Source organism: Mustelus asterias, chromosome 9, assembly GCF_964213995.1.
Source record: "Mustelus asterias chromosome 9, sMusAst1.hap1.1, whole genome shotgun sequence".
NCBI lineage: Eukaryota > Metazoa > Chordata > Chondrichthyes > Carcharhiniformes > Triakidae > Mustelus > Mustelus asterias.
Genome location: NC_135809.1, coordinates 89,293,916 through 89,315,057, shown reverse-complemented (window position 1 = coordinate 89,315,057; position 21,142 = coordinate 89,293,916). Strand labels below are relative to the sequence as shown.

The 21,142-nt window shown below is 40.7% G+C and overlaps 1 protein-coding gene across 2 annotated transcripts in view; it reads right to left on the bottom strand.

Moving 5' to 3' along the window:
* Positions 1-21,117, bottom strand: part of cars1 (cysteinyl-tRNA synthetase 1) — a 71,384-nt gene extending 50,267 nt beyond the window's left edge. Inside the window, exons 1-7 of one of the 2 annotated variants that reach the window (XM_078220492.1) lie at positions 20,945-21,042; positions 17,268-17,513; positions 14,663-14,754; positions 12,373-12,461; positions 11,319-11,415; positions 7,614-7,712; positions 4,660-4,809 (exon numbers count right to left, since the gene is read on the bottom strand). In XM_078220492.1, the coding sequence (XP_078076618.1) occupies positions 4,660-4,809; positions 7,614-7,712; positions 11,319-11,415; positions 12,373-12,461; positions 14,663-14,754; positions 17,268-17,513; positions 20,945-20,960 (789 nt within the window). In that variant the 5' untranslated portion in view covers positions 20,961-21,042. Of the gene's footprint in view, positions 1-4,659; positions 4,810-7,613; positions 7,713-11,318; positions 11,416-12,372; positions 12,462-14,662; positions 14,755-17,267; positions 17,514-20,944 lie in introns of both variants that reach the window. The other variant, XM_078220493.1, reaches the window with a different exon arrangement.
* Between the last annotated feature and the right edge of the window lie 25 nt (positions 21,118-21,142).

The following is a 21,142-nucleotide window of genomic DNA, read 5'->3' as shown; positions in this document are numbered from 1 at the left end:
AAGGGGATTCATAGAGATGTGTTTTGCTGGTGATAATCGTATCTGGGAAAACTTAGGTGGAGTGGAACAACTGTCAAAGGACAGTTTCAGCTTGGCGTGTTGGGGAAAGGTGAACAATTGTTGGAGAGCTGTGGGTGACCTTGTGGACTGTTCCTTTAATACTACATATCTGTCAGATATGTGGCAAGTAAAAGCATTTTGTTAGATATATTTTGGATGATTTAGTTAGTTAATTCAAAACTTACCTTTTTTTTTTAGCCTGATGTATCAATTGCCTATTAATTCAAGTTTGTTAAATAGTCTTAAAAAGTGAAATCTTGTTCATCAGTATATTTCCGTTGGTTGTTTGAAAAATTCATCTCTTTTAAAAAGTTATCAGTCTCTTGGGAATCATAACAAAGGCAATGGACAAGTATGAATAGTTCAGTTTTGCATGCATTATTCGAAGTGTTGGTGCAATTGCAATTAATTTCACGATCCTCGCCAAGAGGATGCTTTGATGGTCTATAGGGAAGGATTGGAAAGGTGGGGAACTATGGAGCAGCACTGACTTGCAGATGGTTTTAAGGAGAACTGGTATTTGCTGAACTGATCAGACAGCCTGTTCAGAGTGATGCTGTCCCAGATGCCTCATCCCTCTTCCTCTTTCTCCCAAGGGGCTTGCTGAAGGCCTGAAGATGGCTATGTCCTCATGAGAGCATACAGAAAATCAGCATGAATTTGGAGACATGCTGCAGTGAGTATTGTAGGTACACCCAACCCTGAACAATTTGAAGTGTCCAATTGTTTTAGAATGCAGATGGTTTACTCCACAAGATTTCTGGTGGCAGCACACTGCCTGTGCGAAGTTGGGGTATGGAGGCGCGTCATGTGGCTTATGTAGAGGATACCACTAACCAGTAAACAGCCTCTGGTTTGCTATGGGGCTTAAATGTGGTGTCAAGAGCTAACTGGCACAGGATTAAAAACATCTTTGCTGATGCCAGGATAATGGGAATAGTGGCACAGTCACAATTGGGCCTCTTTCTGTGCTGTAAAACTCTATGACTTTATGACCATGACAGTGATATGATGCTCTGTAGATGGCTGCATGCCAACTGTATATTAAAGGATTAATACCATAGAATCCCCACAGTGCAGAAAGAGGCCATTCAGCCCATCGAAACGGCACTGACAAAAATCCCACGCAGGCTCTATGCTCCGTAACCCCTTCTCCTCTTTAGGATCTCTCATCTTCTTCAAGCCATGACGTACAGCAAACTGCAAGATGTTGGCAATATCTTGGCTCCAACCTGCAACTATCCTAAAGCGTAGGAAATAAGGATCACAATGATTTTCATGGCTCCTGGCAGCACGGTCCTTACCCTGCTCTGTGGCTGCCAGTCTGATTGAAGAAGTGGTTTGAGTGCATCCTACTGTCCTGATAATATCCTGTTTTTGTTTCATTTGTCTTCTAAAGAATTAACATACCTGCTATTTTGGTATTGCGACATGAGTGTACCTTTAAGAAAGGTTTTTTTTAAAAACATGATTTCTGCAGCTCACAGCTTCAGTGATGTCATTGTTGCCGGCTTGACTGGAAATGTTCTTTTATTGCTACTTAAGTGGCTTCATGGGGTTGTTTGTGTTTACTCTGGGATTAGTTTTACGTTCCTGCATTGTTAGGAGAATAGTCATGTTTTTGGACAGTTTTTTTTTTCATTTTCAGTTTGGAGCTACAGGTTTGAGTTTTAGTTTCAGAGGGGAGAGTAAGCCAAAAAGAAGTGTTTTCCCTCGCTCCCTGTTGCTTTGAAAATTCTGTTGGTTGGCTGAAAACAAGATCTTGTTTTCCTGAAGGATGAAAATCTGCTGTTACTGACGGCTGGACCAGAGTCTATTTGGTGTTTTTAGAAGCTGTTTTGTCTTCAAACTGTTCGGAGTGAATCCAGGGAACTGCAGACTTCAACCAAAGGACTCAATTTCCAGTATCACATCAGCATTAGTCTGTGCTGTGTTGAACCTGTGAAAAGGGTCTTTTATCTATGGGATTGATTTGATTGGAGCATTGTAGATATCTTTGTTAAGGATTATACATTATCAAGATTGTTTATAATTGATAAAAAAATCTTGCTAATTTTCTTACTATACATGTTAACTATATTCTTAAATAAACTTTGTTTGATAAAAGCTCCCTAGTGGGTAACTTGAATCATACCTGAAGTGAAACAGCTCATGCTCATCCTAGCTAAACTTATACAAAGATGCAAAACTTATGATTCAGGCAGGTTCCATAAAACACTTTGGAGTTTCAAACCTGAACCATTGGCAAATTTTGACATTGCTCCCTTTATCCAAATGACGGATACACACAGCAAATAGAAATGGTCCCAGAACTGAAACCGGTGGAACACCACTGCCCATTTCTAACCACTCAGACTTCCTTTAATCTTGTTTAATCTAGCCAAGGTGTCAGTCTTAGCTCAGTGGCAGGTCTTTTGTTTTGGAGTCAGAGGTCAATGGTGCAAACCCAGAGGTTAACATTTCTGTGCAGTACTGAGGGGCTGCTGCATTGTCAGAGATACTGTTTTTTATGAAGGGACTTTAAATTAAAGTACCAATTTTAACAATGGTGTTTTTACTGGTAGGTTTGTATAGTGCTTAAACATTCCTTTTGATAATTATAAGAAAAGTCTCACCTTGTTATTATTTCATTTAGTTTTTTAACTTCCATTATTGCTCTTAGAGTCTTTTTAGACCCTCTTGTTAATTTTAATTGGTTTCTCACTTTGTTAATTTATACCAGAACTATTTCTTCTGTAGTTTTCTTTTCTTTTATGTTATATATTTAATCTGTACTTTGCAGTCTCTTTTTTTTTTTAAAAAAAGCATTCAACTGTTGCTTGATAGTCCAGTTTGCCAATTTCTCCTTCCAAGTCACCTAGCTTACGCATGCATTTATAAAATATAAAAATAATCCAATATGGTTCTTTTTTTGATTTTTTTCCCCTTTCTAGTTAGACTTTACCTTACTGTACTGTAAAAACTACTTTAACTCGTCTACCAGTTACGCTACTCATAACCAGATCCACTGGTGCTCCATCCTTGTACAGGAATATGGAACAGGAATAGGTCATTTAGTCCTTGCGACTGTTCTACCATTCTGTGAAATCATGGCTGATCTGTGAACTAACTTCATGTACAGAACCATTGCCTTTCCCCCTGGGTTATCAGAAATCTCCCAGTCTCAGTTTTAAAATTACCAATTGATCTAACATCAATTGTCATTTGCAGAACAGAGTTCCAATCTTTTATCATCATTTGTGTGTGACGTGTTTCCAAAATGCACTCCTGAAAGATTTGGCTCTAATTTTTTGACTATACCCCTAGTCTGAGACTCCACAACTAACAGAAATAACTTCTCCCAATCTAGGTTGGTTCCCTTAATACCTTGAATACTTCAGAGAATTCATTGAATCAAATTTCAGAAATTAATACTCTAGTTTGTGTAATCTCGCCTCATAATTTAACCCTTGGTGTCTGTAGACCTACTCAAATACACCAATCTTCTCTTATTTACTCCATTGTGTTGGCACCAAGAATCACTGAGAAATTGTTCATCTCCCTCTATCTTCTTTGTTCCATACCTTTTAAATTCTATGTTTGAAATCTCGTAACAGCTATTGATTTCTTTCTCCCCTGTCCAATTCTTTTCAAAATATTAGGACATTATGGGCTTTTGAGCTTAACTAAAGTGACTAAATATAAAGCCATATTTTAATCAACACAGAACCTTTAGAGTTGAAACTCGGAATCCGTTGAGACAGCCCAATGCCTACTAGTTTAACCATAACAATTCACAATTCTACCCAGTGAGCCCGATTTTACCATCAAGTTGCACCCATTTCCGCGTGTGAAAACTTGGTAAAGTTGGGTGTGAGGCGAATAGCACGATCCGCGTCCGTTCCCCCTTCACCAATCGCCAAAAATGGCCACGACATCAATTTAAATGCATTGACTTAATGGCTGCATGCCCAAACTTACCAGCACTTCCCCCTTTACCACTGTGTTCACCCGCCCAGATTTGGCCCGAAACAGACATGGTCCACAAAGGTCCGATTCAGAAGCTGGAACACCTGAAGAGGTAGGTTCAGAGCTTCCGGTGGCTCTTTGGCTTAGATCGGTGATGGTGGTGGTGGTGGGGGGGGGGGGGGGGGGGGGGTCCGCTGCCACACTGTGTGTGACTGGTGGGGGGGGGGGGGGGGGGGGGGGGTCAGCTGCCACTCTGTGTGCGATCGGTGTGGGTAGTGGGGGGATGGGGGGATAAGGGGGTCAGTTATGTTGTGGGGGTGGGGTAATGTCTGTGGGGACGGGGAAAGGTTTTATCTGGCCCAGGAACGAAGTGGCAGGGGAGCTTTTCTCTATTTTTGTTTACTGCACACACGCAGTTGAAGGCTTCAATCGGAACTGCAGTGTTCCGGGTGCGATAAGCCCCGCCCACAGGCTTCTGCAGCGTGATTTTGTTTCAGGCAGAGTGCGTATGGAGCCGCCTGAGAATGGGTCTAAAAGTCAGGTCTGAAAGACTCTCAGATTCAGCACTTAGAATTAAAATGGTAAAATCGGGCCCAGTGTGTCTCAGATCTCAGACAATGTCAAAAAACTGCCTCCTTGGTTGAGCCATACCTTAGCTCGTTTGGTTATCTCTTCTTGGGAAAGTGTCTGTTGCATTGCCTCCTCCAGGGATTTGAGGGATGACTCAACTGCTTGATTAATCCTCTGCAGCATCTGCTTCTTGTCTGGGTCAGTGGTTTCAGCAAGTTTCACAGAGAAAGACTGGAATAAGGGAAACAAAGCAAGGATGAGAGACAATTCAGAGCAGGAAATAATTTCAATGAACAGTAGCCAACATTAAAGAGAGTGCAGCCATCAGCAAAAGTCAGATTTTTGGTGTCTGGCATTTATTCCCCAAACAATTCATCTATTCATCCAATTTAACAGATGGCAGCTCTGAGAATTATAAATGATTTCCATGTATTTGCTACAATACGAAACACGGTTAAGGTTAATTATGGGCACAGCAAATTAAAACACAACCTCCTATTATTGAGGTCCTTCTCTTCCCCTACCTCACCTATATCCAAATTATATCCAGGCTGAACTTTCCAATTCCCATCAATGCACTATGCCACGGTCAAAACTGGATTACATCCACCACAGCAATTTCACAAATCAACAAGTCTGTGCCAACTGGAATCTTGAACCCTATGCTTCTAAACAATTTAGTATCCACACACTCTCAGCAAAGGTAAACCAGGGAAGACAAAATAAACATCGAGAGTCTCTGAGTGACAGAACTGTGTTAAATAATATGACAACTGAGGCAAGTAAAATTAAAAATTATTCAACTTAGAAATGTGATTTTTTTTAAAGCTAAAAGTTGTGCTCAATCAATATCAAGTGATAAAATCAGTGAGGTATTGAGTCAAATAGACCAGGATGGTTCTGGGTTAATCCCTGTGTAAACTATTCTGAAGTGGGATAGCTGTAGTGTATTATGATTGGCCACAGCATTGCAGGCTAGTAAAAAGGGAGAGAAAAATAACCAGAATTCCAGTTCTTGAACGTTATTCAGGAACCTCAGCCGGGCAGTGTATATTTCTTATGTTGAAGAACATAGTCCGGGGATAATGATGCAGCTATATAAGACCCTCGTCAGACCCCAGTTGGAGTACTGTGCTCAGTTCTGGTCGCCTCATTACAGGAAGGATGTGGAAAAGATTGAAAGGGTGCAGAGGAGATTTGCAAGGATGTTGCCTGGATTGAGTGGCATGCCTTATGAGGATAGGCTGAGGGAGCTCGGTCTTTTCTCCTTGGAGAGACGTAGGATGAGAGGAGACCTAATAGAGGTATGTAAGGTGTTGAGAGGCATAGATCGGGTGGACTCTCAGAAGCTTTTTCCCAGGGTGGAAATGGCTGCTAGGAGAGGATGCAGGTTTAAGGTGCTGGGGGGTAGGTACAGGGGAAATGTTAGGGGGAAGTTTTTCACAGAGGGTGGTGGGCGAGTGGAATCGGCTGCCGTCAGTGGTGGTGGAGGCAAACACAATAGGGTCTTTTAAGAGACTCCTGGATGAGTACATGGGACTTAATAGGATGGAGGGTTATAGGTAGGCCTAAAAGGTAGGGATATGTTCGGCACAACTTGTGGGGCCGAAGGGCCTGTTTTGTGCTGTAGTTTTTCTATGTTTCTAACATGATCGCAATCAACTGCCTCTTCACACTTGAATATTTTAATGGCAATCTCAAACAAGGGTATAAAACAGTGTGCGCATCAAAGTTCCACAGAAATTGGGCAAAGTACAACAGTGTAAGCAGCATCATGAAACACTACCCAACAGGAGTTAGTCCATTCGGTGGAGGGGAGAAGGGAAAAAAGGAAAATAAATAATCCAGTGGTACAGAATATTGCTGGATCAACATACTGTGAAGTTTACAATCTCAGACAATAAAGAGAAGGCAAAGATCTTCACCAAGTGAGGGATAGAGAGAAATGAAACAAGGGATCTCTTCATACTATCTTTTCCTTCCTCGTAGCCTAGGCCAGAGAGGGGGAAAAGGGTTAATACTGGTATGATGCAAGGGTGCAAATGAAATGCATATATATTTATAGTTTTTTTTGTTTCAGGAGAATGTTTCAACGTTCAGCTTTTTCCTACAGGGAGTTAGTATGCCTGGAAGGAATACAGCTCTGAGGCTGGGAGAGCAGAATAATTACTCATTTCAACCTTGCCAGTGGTTATGATAAGTAAAGTTAATAGACTTTTGTTTACTTAAGTTCTTCTGGGATTTCAGATCAGGGTGATTGACACGGTAATATGACATTGTGGTTTATGTGCAGTCCTGGATTTATGTGCAAAGATAAACAGACTTTAGCAGAGAGGAGCTAGAGTTTGGCTGTCCTTGTTGAAGTTAGTCGAGTTCTGCAGGCTTCTGAAAGCTCTATATTGCATTGAAAACTCCAAGGTTGTCTACACTCATTATAGCAGTATATTTGTGATTGCTAATGATGTTTAAAGTGGGGTTTAAGTCTATTCGAAGAATGTTGCTTATTTGGAACTGAAATAGTGATAGGTTAGAAATTAGAGTTGCTTCCTTTCATGTTTAAAGATTGTTCAACTGTTATGAGTTAAACTGCTTCATTTTGTTAGTTATACTTAAACTGTGTTATGAATAAAGCTTGTTTTGATAAAAAGATCCCTAATTTGTCAGTGGAATTACTCCTGGAGTGAAGCATCCTTTCCTCAAATTTATGCCAAAATTGAAACATTGTTGGAGTCTATTTTGGCTTCATAATATACCTTGGCGTTTTGGTCTGGGACCCTAACGCTAGGTTGTCTGGTATTATTTTGGTCTGGAAACAGTGTTCTCGCTCTGGGACTACGAGAGAGGAATAGACACGAAAATAGCTACAAAGAGAAAATCTGGGCAACAAAATTGCTTTTGAGTTCTGCCAATATTTTGAAGTTACACTGTGACGTGAAGTATTTCAATAACCCAGTAAAACTGAAATGAGTATTTTTTTAGTATAGAGAGTGCGTGCGTGTGTGATAGGAGGCAACTTGAATATCACACCTCTTTACCTTGAGAGCAGTCCTGATGTCCTCTAGAAGTTGTACAGGACCCAGATTTTTCTGTTTGTATTGCTCAAACAGGTGATTCTGTCGGGCTCGCTTGATAATCTGTGCAAAAATAACAGCAACGATGTTAGAATGAGCAGTGTAATGGAAAGAAACTGAGCACAATGCAGAGAGCCTAGCATGAGAGCGCAGAAGTGAATGTATCATCACATAACTGACAGAAGAGTCAGACACAGATATAGTATAATATATAGTCACATCTACCATGGAAGAGTAACCAACTAACAAGTGTGTATTCTGGGACCACATCCATAGCACAGTTGCAACTCTTGGTATTCTTGGACAGCATCAATCTCTAAAGGTAATTTACAGAAAAGTATCAGAAAATCTTGTGCATAGACATGCACATGGAGGGGCACACAACAAGGAAGATGAGGGGAGAAGAACTACAACCAACTTCTGCATGCATGCTATAGAGGAGTGAATGGAAAATGTGTACTAAAGCCCATAACTATGATTGTAAAATATCTGATAGAATGTTCTTGTATATCTCTGCACATTATTTAGGGAAACAATCTATAGACCAGTGAAATACATTGATGTTAGCAAGTGAAACAAAAATATAACCACAAGCTGGATATATTGAGTCCTTACAGTGAGAGAAATGTTCTCAGATACACAGACAAGCACCAGGGATTCAAATCAGGAGACAGAAAGGTGCATATCTGGAGAAATTAGGCTGCGTTTCTTTTAATTCAGCCATGATTATGAGCGTCAGTGGCAAGACCATCATTGTTTGCCCATCCCTGATTGCCCGTCAGAAGGTGGTGATAGGATGCTTCCTTGAACTGTTGCAGACCACATGGTGTTGGTACATTTACAAAGTTAGGAAGGGAGTTCCAGGCTTTTGACCCAGTGACTGTGAAAGAGGGGGGGATACAGTTCCATGTCAGTATGCGTATAGCTTGGAAGGGGACTTGCAGACCTAGATCTCTAAAGTAACCGTAGAGGGCCAAAAGCTACCAATGAGCTAAGAGCTGAAATAGTACAACAGGAGCCATGCCATGGGTTGGATTTTACACGGTGCTGTAATTCCTGCTGTTAACACAACCCCCCACCCCGGTGTTAGAAGGTTGATGGGGCATCATTCCCGGGTAAACAATGGCAATTGGCTGTTAATAGGCTGGATACAAGATATTTACCCCTTGGACAATGAATCCCACATCAGAGAGATGGAGTCAGAGGTCTGCAGGTACAGATAGTCTCACTGGGAGAGAGGTGGCCATTGCTGGTACTGCACCCAGTCAATGAGGTGAGCTGTGACAGATCACGATGGTCAGTGAGGGTGGGGGGGGGGGGGGGGGGGCCTCTAGCCCCTGCCCATCACCAGCTGACACAGAAAAACCTGTCAGGTTGGCACAGTCACCCTCTATTTCCATCTCCCTCATATGTTTGTCTAGCTTATCCTTATATGCAACAGTACTAATTGCTTTAACTGTTTTCTTTGGTAGCAAGTTCCACGTTCCCACCATTCTTAGAGTAATGAGATTTCTTCAAAATTCATGGCTGGACTTCCTGGTGATTATTTCATATTGACAGCCTACAGTTATGCTCTTCCCCAAAAAGGGAGCCACTCTCTGTGTCCACCCCATCAAAACCTTTCAGAATTTTAAAGACCCTCTATTAGGTCACCCCAGCCCATCAATACCTTTCTAATCTGTACACTCATGCATTTATGGTGTCGTTCTTGTAAATCGTATTTGCATTTTCAGTACCTCTCTATTCTTTTACTGAATGGCCACTAGAAATGCACGCAGTGCTCTAACTGCTGTCTAATCAAGGTTGGATACAGGTTCAGCATAACCTCCTTACTTTCAATTCTATCCCTCCAGAAATATTGTGCATTGATATTCAGCCTTCCGTCTATAAATCCCTGGACGTGTTCTGTCCCCTTTCTTAAATAGAGGAATTACATTTCCTTTTTCCTATGGACCAGGAGCTTTATCCTTGGAGTTTCTTTAGTTTATTCAATATATCCCATTTTCTTTTTACATTTTAAATGCACTTATTTCATTGTTCATCTCATCATTCAATGTCACGTCCACCTGTTCTATCTTCTTAATAAATACCAAAGCAAAATAATTATTTCATATTTCTGCCATCTCTTTAGTATTATCTGTGGCATTATCCGGTCTATCCATTATTGGTCCTATTCACATCAAAGCCTTCCTTTTTTTGACGTGTCTGTAAAATATTTTACTCTTTTGTTTTATATTTCTTGATAATTTAGCTTCATAGTTCTTCTTGGCCTTCCTAGGTGCTTTTTAACTTCTCCTAATCTCCTTGCATTTTCATATTATGCATTCCTCTATTGTTCATGTACAAAACGCATTCTTCTTTTCTAATCCTCCATGGAGTTTCACTAGTGTTTAGTCTGATCTTTCTTTTTAGCAAAATATATTTTTCTTGCATTCTGCTTTAAATGTTTCCCATTCCCATTATTGCTCTACAACAGGGCTTCAATGTGTGGGTTTTGATCCTTAGGTGCGGTCTCGAGGTCAGAGGCATCAATGGCCGCCATGGAGCTCCAAATGAATGCTAACAGCTGCAAAGTCCCTTTAAATCCTCGCTTTTCTATTAATGGTGACATGGCCTAACTGACCAATCTGAGATACCTGATTCCTGTTCCAAAAAGTCAGTGAAAAAGTTCAAACAACATCCTGCCATTCTCACAGATCTCTCCTTTAACCTGGTTCACACTCTCAAAATGGATCACAGTGGGAAAACATTTGGGGAAGCACGGTTCTATGTTGTTGTTTACCAATATTGTTGATCATTTTATTTTCCCAGATTCTTTTCTCCATCTCTCAAAATCAACCCCTCTCAAAATTGTTGACCTGGTTTGTGTCATAATTATGTCTTTCTCTACCATAATCTTAAAGTGTATCATATTATGGTCATTTAGGTTTTCCTATTTTTACTTCTCTGACCAGTGCTGGCTTATTCCTTGTTGGACTTTTTATATCCTCAGAATTGTTAAAACCTCAGAAATATTATTCAGCCTTCTCATCCCAGCCACCAGAGTTAAGTTTGAAAGAATTTAACACTTGAATCAAAAAGCTTGAAGTACGATTTTGTTGCAATGCTAATTTGAATTAAGCAATCTGAAATTGCATACATACAAAGCAAGCATAACAGATCCTGTGGTGCTGTTCACAAATAGTCAGACACTGTTTTATAACAATAATAAGGGAAAATGTTGCAATTTAGGTGTTCAAGTCAGAGCCACTGATTTTATAGTGAGCAATATTTTTAAAATTAAGATGCATTGAGGGATCTTTCTTGGTGTTTTGGGGATCAAATCCCATGCATCTGTATTTTTTTTTGTGAAAACAATAAACTTGATTTTATACATCCTTTTATTTATTTACTTTATACTTGCTACTTATTATTTGAAGCTGAGAATATACAAGTTAGTGTACTGTACCAGTTGAAGGCAAGTAGCTGGCATTTAATGAAATGTACTGAGTGGGCTGCATTAGGTAGCTTTGACAACTCATATTGTGGCATCATTGTGGAGAGAAAATCTAGGCTTTGGCAAACTGAGTCAGAACCCAATGACAGAAGCCACTTTATTGGTAACATTTAATAAGGAACGAAATTATTGTTAAACAGCAGACATTAACAGAGATGACAACTCATTCTTACCTTGTCATCCACATCTGTGATGTTCATACAGTAGAATACATCATATTTGAAGTAGTTCATTAGAATCCGTCGCAGGATGTCGAAGGAGATGTAGGACCTATAAATTGAAACAGGCAATGGCTTAAATCCTTAGATCTGAGACTACAAATTACTGGTCCCGGTGTTAGACAAGCATGGCCTGACAAGTTATAACAATATCGTGGGTGATTTCATGGATTGGGGGATTATAAAAGGTTGCTGCATTTTTTTTCAAAGGCTACTTGTCCATAGCAGGCATCACAACCAAACTTGATCCTGTCCTATGCAAATATCCACACACACCACTTTCCAGCAGCAACCATCGGAGAACAATCAGGAATCCTGTTGGATTTCTCTAGCCCCTTTACCTGCTGATATCAAAACCACTTGTAAAACACCTCCATCACAATCTCAGATCAGCTAATTCAACAATTACGCTGTGATTGATTTGGGGCTTCGTTTATTTATATGATTCAATGCCCAATTGACCATGCATTTTCCAAAGAAGTCTCACAAGCTGAATGGCTGTGACAGGTTACTGTGGTGAGTCACATCAGGTTGTTGTATCCACACACTTGGATAGTATGTCCTCTTAGGTCACGTCAGGTTGGTTAATATTTCCTGGACATAGCCAAGGTAATGATAGCGGTGATGCCAAAAACACAAGAGGTAACAAGACAGGCTTATGAGCTACAAGGCAACATCAACGTCTCTCTGCATATTTCTATTTACTAATACTAACTGTTTAAAACACGCACTTTTCAAGTCTGTTCATATGGAGCAGGAAGCTTTTTTAAAAAAATAGTTACTCGTCCATACAGGCATCGCAATCTAGCTTGATCCTGTCCTCATGTAACTGTCTGCATTAATCACTTTCCAGGAGCAGTCATGGAAGAGCCATCAGGAACAGAAATTCTGTCATCTATTACTCCAAATGCTAAATTCAGCAGGAGGGTTTATGAAAGCATTAAAAAAAAAACAGCTGTACTGAACTAGTGCAGGAAGCAATAAATTAATGAGTCATATGGCAGATTACCTGGCGTGTCCCATGTGTGAAGCATCATAAACAGTGGGCCCACAGCAGTACCACAACACACGCTTCCCATTCTGAGGACGAAAGATCTCCTGACAGAGACAAATATGTGAGGAGGTTTAGAAACACAAGTGCTTTCACCAACCCTAACTAGGATATTTAGATCAATACATTATACACAGGATTAAATTTCATTTCCAATTAGATTTGGAAATGAGGTAATTCATGTCGATTATAAACTTCTAGCAGTAATATTTGAAGACTGGTTCAAGAATTGCTTTCTGCATGAGGTCAGGACTTATCTGGAGGGAAGATAAACTTGTTTTACAAGGTCCTACATATCCTCAATAGTGCACCTGGACATCCATAATCTCTTGCAGAGAGCCACTCATATGCTGGCATTTTGTTTTTGCCCCCTAAAAAAGAATTCACTATCCAGCCAATGGAGTCTTTATATTCTTACGGCTTATGACACCCATAAAAATTTCAGTCATATTCTCAACCACATGCAGGCAAAGCCTTTGACCACAGTCCATGATTGCTGGAAGGAATTCAGCATTCGGGATGATTAAGGACTCATGGGAGGATATTACAGAATCAACATAAATGCCTGCTGGAAAAAAGTTTGGCCAGAGACTGTGAATGATTTCACAGGGTTCTTTAGCGTGGATGCTGAAGTCATAGAAGTTTACAGCATGAAAACAGGCCCTTCGGCCCAACTTGTCCATGCCGCCCTTTTTTTTTTTAAATCCCTAAGCTAATCCTAATTGCCCACATTTGGCCCATATCCCTCTATACCCATCGTACCCATGTAACTATTTAAATGCTTTTTAAAAGACAAAATTGTACCCGCCTCTACTACTATCTCTGGCAGCTTGCTCCAGACACTCACCACCCTCTGTGTGAAAAAATTGCCCCTCTGGACGCTTTTGTATCTCTCCCCTCTTACCTTAAACCTATGCCCTCTAGTTTTAGACTCCTCTACCATTGGGAAAAGATATTGACTATCTAGCTGATCTGTGCCCCTCATTATTTTATAGACCTCTATAAGATCACCCCTCAGCCTCCTACGCTCCAGAGAAAAAAGTCCCAGTCTATCCAGCCTCTCCTTATAACTCAATCCATCAAGTCCCGGTAGCATCCTAGTAAATCTTTTCTGCACTCTTTCTAGTTTAATAATATCCTTTCTATAATAGGGTGACCAGAATTGCACACAGTATTCCAAATGTGGCCTTACCAATGTCTTGTACAACTTCAACAAGACATTCCAACTCCTGTATTCAGTGTTCTGACCAATGAAACCAAGCATGCTGAATGTCTTCTTCACCACTCTGTCCCCACCTGTGACTCCACTTTCAAGGAGCTATGAACATGTACCCCTAGATCTCTTTGTTCTGTAACTCTCCCCAACGCCCTACCATTAACTGAGTAAGTCCTGCCCTGGTTCAATCTACCAAAATGCATCACCTCGCATTTGTCTAAATTAAACTGCATCTGCCATTTGTCAGCCCACTGGCCCAATTGATCAAGATCCCATTGCAATTGGAGATAACTTTTTTCACTGTCCACTATGCCACCAATCTGCAAACTTACGAACCATGCCTCCTATATCAAGATTGTTGAGTTGGTAAAACAATCTAGAGGCGAGGGATTTGAAGATTTGTTAGAGGAGTTGCTTTACTCTCACCAAGAGGAACTCTTTACAGAAGAGCTGATTGAACTGATGAAATCAAGTGAATTTAAACAGGAGCAGGAAGAGCCAAAATGGCTCATTTTACACCCAAAATAATGGCAGACCTCAAGATCAGCTGAAGATTTGAAAGAAAATAAGTGACAGATAATGATACAAACATGGACAAAAGCAGAGTGACTGACTCTGCCATTGCTCTTTTCTGAGAACTTTACAAAATTGAAAGGCAAAAGAGTAAAGAATAGCCTTTGTTTTTTTTAAAATCCACATCAACATCTACACCAGCCACTCCCTTTACCTCCACTCTCAAGTCAAGTAATGTGATAATTTTACATTGTTCTTGTTTGTTGTTTTGTTAAATAAATTTATCTAACTTACTAAAAACATATTTTTTGTTGCCTTTGATTCTTTATACATGTCAAATTTTCAGCAGGCTTGATCCTATCCAATTGACTCCCATTTTAAAGTAGAACGTCATTTATGATTTTGCTCTTTACAAGATTCTGCGGGAATACTCTGTGAGTGATGGGACTCTCTATCTTAAGGAGCAATTTTATTTTGTCTCAAGAATGTAATACAGCCTTACCCACTATTAACACTGACCTTACTACGAGTCAAGCTGTTGTATAGCCGGAGCTCAGGTTGCTTCATTTCTGATGGTGGGGACCATGGTGGTTGGGTTCTCTTTACTTTGGCTGAAAAAAAAGGAACAGTACCAATCACAGGTGTGATATGATTTATTTCCCAATCATCTTTATTAGCTGCATTACAACATTACAATGGATTAGACACTAATTTTCAAATAATTGTTTGCCAGAGCCTAGTCTGACAGAGCAACACACAAATGCTCAGAAGAACACAAATTTGCAACATTAGAACACTCACACAGATACTAAAAGCTGTTCTTCTCAGAGAATTTATATGATTAAAGTCCTGAGTTATTCCCACCATGTGAACCAAGGTGTATTGATCAACAGAAGCTGTTCAGTTGTCAGATACAAAATAACATTTTGCTCATGAACATACCTCACTGTAATACTATCACCACACTCTTTCATGCTGTAAAATGTGGCATACAATTCACTGGTGCAATGTGCTTTTTTTGAAAAACAGTAGAGAGAGCTACTCCAGTAACTCAGTGAATAAGCCCCTCCCCCCCCTCTTCCCCCTCCCCTCCCCTTCGTGGGACTGAACCACAGCCAAATATATCCCAGGCTTAACACAATATCAAACCAACTGATCGCAGACTTGTACAGTGGTAGGGATATTGCAAAGAGGTCCGCCATAATAAGTGAATACAATGGAATCAGGTGAAGAAAAAAATGGGCTCAGTTGGGATGGGAGCTCCAGCTGAATTGCCTGAAGCTACAGTAAAAAACTGCATGCATGCAGAATAGCTAAAATAGCAGTCAGCGATCTCACAACCAACCAACAGAAGAGATCAACAGTGCAGACCTGCCACATCCATTAACGAACAGTTACGGCCAACTAAACAACTAACGGGAGGAGCAGGAGGCGCCATGAAATTCTCAAAGAATATAGAGTCCGGCAGTCAATGGCAAAACAACAGGCTAAAGTGTTAGCAATCATCCTCAGCCAGAAGTGCTAAGTAGATTATCCTTTCTGGTCCTCTCCTGAGGTCCCCAAGATGCCAGTCAATTCAGTCTATGTGATATCAAGAAATGGATAAGCATGTTGGAAAAAAACAGAGGCTACTGGCTTGACAGTAGCATTGAAAACTCGTGTTCCTGAATTAGCCATGCTTCAAACACAACTTTCCAGCACACTACAAGAGTGGCATCCAGCCAACAAATGTGAAAATCTCCAAGATTACCCTTGCCCATAAAAACTGGAGAAATTCAAACCAGCCAAATGGCATCCATCAGCTCACTCCCAGAAAAGCGATGGAAGGTGTCGTCGACAGTGCTATATCACGTAGCACTTACTAAGCAATAGCCTGCTCACTGATGCTCACTTTAGCTTCAGAACCACTTAGTTCCAGACCTCATTACAGCTTTAGCAAAAGCTTGGACTGGAGCGTTGAATTTAAGGGATTGACTATTTTTGATGCCACTGAGTGTGGCAAAAAGAAGCCAAAGTAAAACTGATGAGAAGGAAAACTCTTCAAAGGCTGAAGTCAATTCAAATGAAGATGGTTGTGGTTGTTGGAGGCCTATCTTGTCAACACCAGGACATCACTGCAGTTCCTCAGCTTAACCACCTTCATTTGCTTCATCAATAACGTTCCCACTAATCTAAAGCCAGAAATGGGGATGTTCACTGATGACTGGAATGCTTAGTTCCAGTTACAATTCCACAGGTAATGAAACAGTCTGTGCCACTGCCGTATGCAGCAAACCGGTCAAAATGTAAGCTTCAGCTGATAAGTGGCAAGTAATACTTGCAGTACACAAGTGCCAAGCAGTGATCATCCCTAACAAGACAATCTAACCATGTCCCCTTAGCTTTCATAGCACCACCATCATTAAAATGATCAACATCAACATCCTGGAAGGAATTCACCACTGACCATAAATCTAAATGGACCAGTCACATAAATACCGTAACTGGAAGAGCAGGTCAGATGTTTGATTATGCTGTGGTGAATAACTCACCTCCTAACTCCCATCATCACCCACAAGAAATTTCCACTTCCCTATAGTTTCAATGCTCAAAAAGCTCAACATCTTTCAGAACAAAACAATCTGCTTGATCAACACCCCATTCACTTATTGAAACATTCATTCCTCCACCACTGATGCACCCTGACTATAGTGCAGAGCATCTACAGGATGCACTTCAGCAACCAACCAACGATTCTTTGACAGTACCTCTCAAACCCGCTGTCATCAAGAAGGACAAATGCATCAGGCTCTCCTCCAAGTCACATACCATTCTAACTTTGACACAGGTCGGAGTTGTTTCTTCAGTGCTGGGTGAAAATCCTGGAACTCCGTCCCCAATAAAAAGGGAATACTCTCACCACAGACTGCTTCAGTTCAAGGCAGTTCACTGTCACCTTTTCAAGGTCAATTAGGAAAGGACAATAAACACTGGCTTTGCCAGCAGTGCCCATATTCAGAAAAGAATAAATAACGTTTTAAATCGCAATGCTTTACAAACTCATGGCAACAATTTAGCATGCACATACTGTCTGAAGTTGCACAGATGCTCCATGTGAACACCCACCCAGATGCTCACTACTCACATGTGTGGAATTTACATGTCTTGGTATCATCTTGGGTGCAATCCCAAATTGCTGCAATGTGCCTGTACCACCGCATCACATGGAAGTACTGATCAAGAGGTGGCTTTGGAAGTGACTGGAATATTTCCACGTCAGCTTGTGAAAATGTGAAGCCAACGATGTAACTCCGTGTAGCGAGATGATCATTTAGAGCCTTCACTCTACTCTCATCAGTAGATACATCGAGGAGCAAGCTGTAGTGGTAAGCTGCAAAACACAAGGTGGGGACGCACGTAACTTCAGAACCAAAGGTTCCATCTGTTAAAAATATTTATATTTATATACAGTTCACGTTTCCAGTCGTCCACTTATCAACCTCTGTTCCTGGGTCAGCATCAAATTGCTCCAACTGACCAGTGTTTTGCTGGCCCCGTATCTACCCTGATATCATCTGAGGATGCCATTGGGCAATGAGAAATAAAGGTTACAGTTGCATTAGTTTAAAGTTCACAAAGAGATACCACAGTGGGAGAATAAAGAATGGTTATTTTTCAGGTGTTCCAGTGTAAAAGGAAAATGGCTTCAGCAGGCTTGTAATATACAACACACTTGGCATGCACCTCCATGGCACCTGAATTGCAAATAATTCTTGGTGTTCTTAACTTGAACATGTCAGATCTACAATTGTAAATGCCCCATTTAAATCATAGAATCTACAGTAAAGAAGGAGGCCATTTGGCCCATTGAGCCTGTATCGACAACAATCCCACCCAGGCTCTATCCCCATAACTCCACATATTTAGTCTTAATCCCCCAGACACTAAGAGGCAATTTAGCATGGCCAATCCACCTAACCCACACATCTTTGAAAATAGCTTGCTAAACCTCGCACGGATTATCTAACTCCTTAAATTTGGGATCCATTCACAGTACAGGTTTAGTGTCAGTTCCTGTTTTGAAATTAAAATCAAAAAATGGTGAAAATGCTTAGCAGGGCAGGCAGTATTGATAGAAAGAGAAAACAGATCATTGACCTTTCTTTTGGTTTCTGTTTCATATACCAGTATATTTGATATACTGATATCAAATCAGTATTTGGTTGGTGTTCTCCTGCTTGTCCATCAGAATATTTGTGCAATATGCCATGTTAGTCTAAAAAAAATCATTCTTCCAGTGCTTCCTTGGCTCAACCATCAAAGCAACAGCAGGCAAAATCAGGAATTCCTGCAGAAATTCATCCCCACATATTGTAAATCTGAGGTTTAAGCTTGGCTTGATTCTAAAGCAAATTAGGTGTCAAGTTCTGCCTCTAGATTAATGCTGCATTTACACCAAGTGTGCCACTGGTGAGTCAGCTGCTGTTAAACAGATCAAGACACCCAATTCTTGCAAACAAAAAAACAACAGTTTGAGAAATTATTTTGAAAGCAATTATATTAAGGAATTAAATTATTAAGAGACAGAGAAGATCTGGAACATGGAGGGGAACTAACACAGAAATTAGTCTTGAGCAGCAGCAGAATACTAGAGACCTCGAACAAACAACAGTTCTGCCCTAATCACATCGACAAGCTTGCAATGTAAATTGTTTCCTCCACCTACAAACATAACAGAATGTCACTGTTCTTGCACATTGCTCTGGTTTGCCTCCCTTCTTTCATAAAATGGGTGCAGCAAGATTTAGCAGCTATGGAACTATTATTTTTCATTGGAAGGCTACATAAATTATTCAAGCCAGTGATTTCAAAAACGTACTTAAAAGTCAAGAATGATTCATGCAAATTAAATTGCATTACACTAAAACTTCACAGCAAGAGAAGGCTCAGTGAGTAATTAATTAAGTTTGTCTTTTTGATATACAGGAACCACACGCAGATCTTTTAGTATTCTCATCCTAATCTCCCATATGGTTGGTTGCAGTGTTACAACACTGGCAAAGGGACACATTATCACTCCAGGTGATGTGATAGGATTCCAAAGCCACAGCATTTATCGTTGTTTCAACTAATATAGGTATAAGAACACTAGACCCAGGAACCATTTGACCCTTTGAACATGCCTCATTATTCAATAAACTCATGGGTGATTTTTTTTTTAGCTCAAACTGACCTTCTCAAACTAGCCTCAAATTTCTTAGTACCAAAAATCAATCGACCCAAATACACTCAATAATTCAACACTGTACAGGATGGAGAATTCCAGAAATTAATAACTTTTCCACTCAAACATTTATGTAACTCTTAAAGGGCTGACTCCTTATTCTGACATGGTGATCTCATGTTCTGGATTGCCCAGCCAGGGGAAACAGTTTCCTCAGTATCAATCCTATCAAGCCATTCAAGAATTGTGTTTGTCAAAATGTGTCTCATTTTTTCTAAAACACCAAGGAATACAGGCATAGTTTACTTTATCTCTCTACAGAGGACAACCCTCTCATCCCTGGACCAAGTCTAGTGAACTTCCATTGTTCCATCTCTGGGGCAGCTTATGTCCTTCCTCAGGAAAGGGGATCTAAACTGCACATAATACACTGTGTCTGCTCACCAATGCCCTAAGTGCAGGAAGACTTCTTTACTCTTATATTCTAATATATTGTAACTGAAGTTAACGTATTATTTGCCTTCAGAATTGTTTGCTGTGCATATTAACTCTGTGATTCTTGTACAGATCCCTCTGAATACATTTCCAGGTATCTCATCATATTGTGATTTTTTTTTTAAGTAGACAATTTCACACTTCACGGCAATTTACCTGACTCATCAGGATTGCTGTCAGGAACTAATCATTATTTAATCCAATGGCCAACACTGTGCAGCTTCACATCTGGTAGCCTCAAGCTCTTTACCATGCAAGAGAAACTGGGCTGATGATTTGTCAAATATATTTGTGACTCTCGTAAGAAGTTCTGATTCCATGATTAGTTTAATCCGAACTCCTCAACTAAATGTCACTGATGCCAAATACAGTTTCAGATGCAATAATACAGTAACTATCCTAGATTTTGTGATGACCAGTGAACCAGAGTTAGTTAACAATCCAATTAAGGAAACATTGCAAGTCATCACCATGATAGTTTGGGCATTAACTTTGAGATGAGAAACAAACGCAAGATTTAGCACTTAAAGATCACAAACTCTGAAGGGATGAGAGATAAACTTGGTTGATATTTTAGTGGGTAAACTACAGAAAACATTTACAGGTATTGCGCACAATACCAGTACCTAAGTCAAAAAGGCAAATGTCCCAATGATGTGGTAAGCAACCATGGTCAACAGCTGAAGCAGCGTTAAGTTGAAAAAAAACTTACACACAAACTATCAGAGAATGGTCATGATTTGTAAGACATTTCCTTACTCAGATTATTAGCTAATTCTGGTTCACTACCCATCACAAGATCTTTGATCATCTCTGTGCTACCATTCCTAAAATTGTGGGATCAATTTGAACCGGTCAACGGAGTGGGAACTTTTAACAAGAGTGGCAAGTATGTTTTATACATTTACCAGCCGGTTTCTCTGTCATTGTGGAGAGTCCGAGGCTACAAGCTGTGAAAGTGCACGGTGCTGGCCTAGGGCAGAAACCTCGGTGAGCCAGGTAACGGCCCGATTCACTGGCTTTGCACAGGGTGGGAATAGCTACGGGGCGAGGGTCACTGCTGTGCGCCAGCGACATAATGTGGCCCAGATTCACTCACTCACCCTCGCCTGCCTCCATTCTGTGCTCCTGCGGCTGGCAATGCTGATGCAAGAGACGGGACAGGACAGGACCAGGCCGGAAATGGCGTCACATCCACTTCCCCTCGCGCCCCCGCGTAGCCATAGAAACGCCACAAGTCGCGGAAGCATCCGCCTATTGGCCGCCGCACGGCGCCACCTGCTCGGGGAGTCATGTGATTG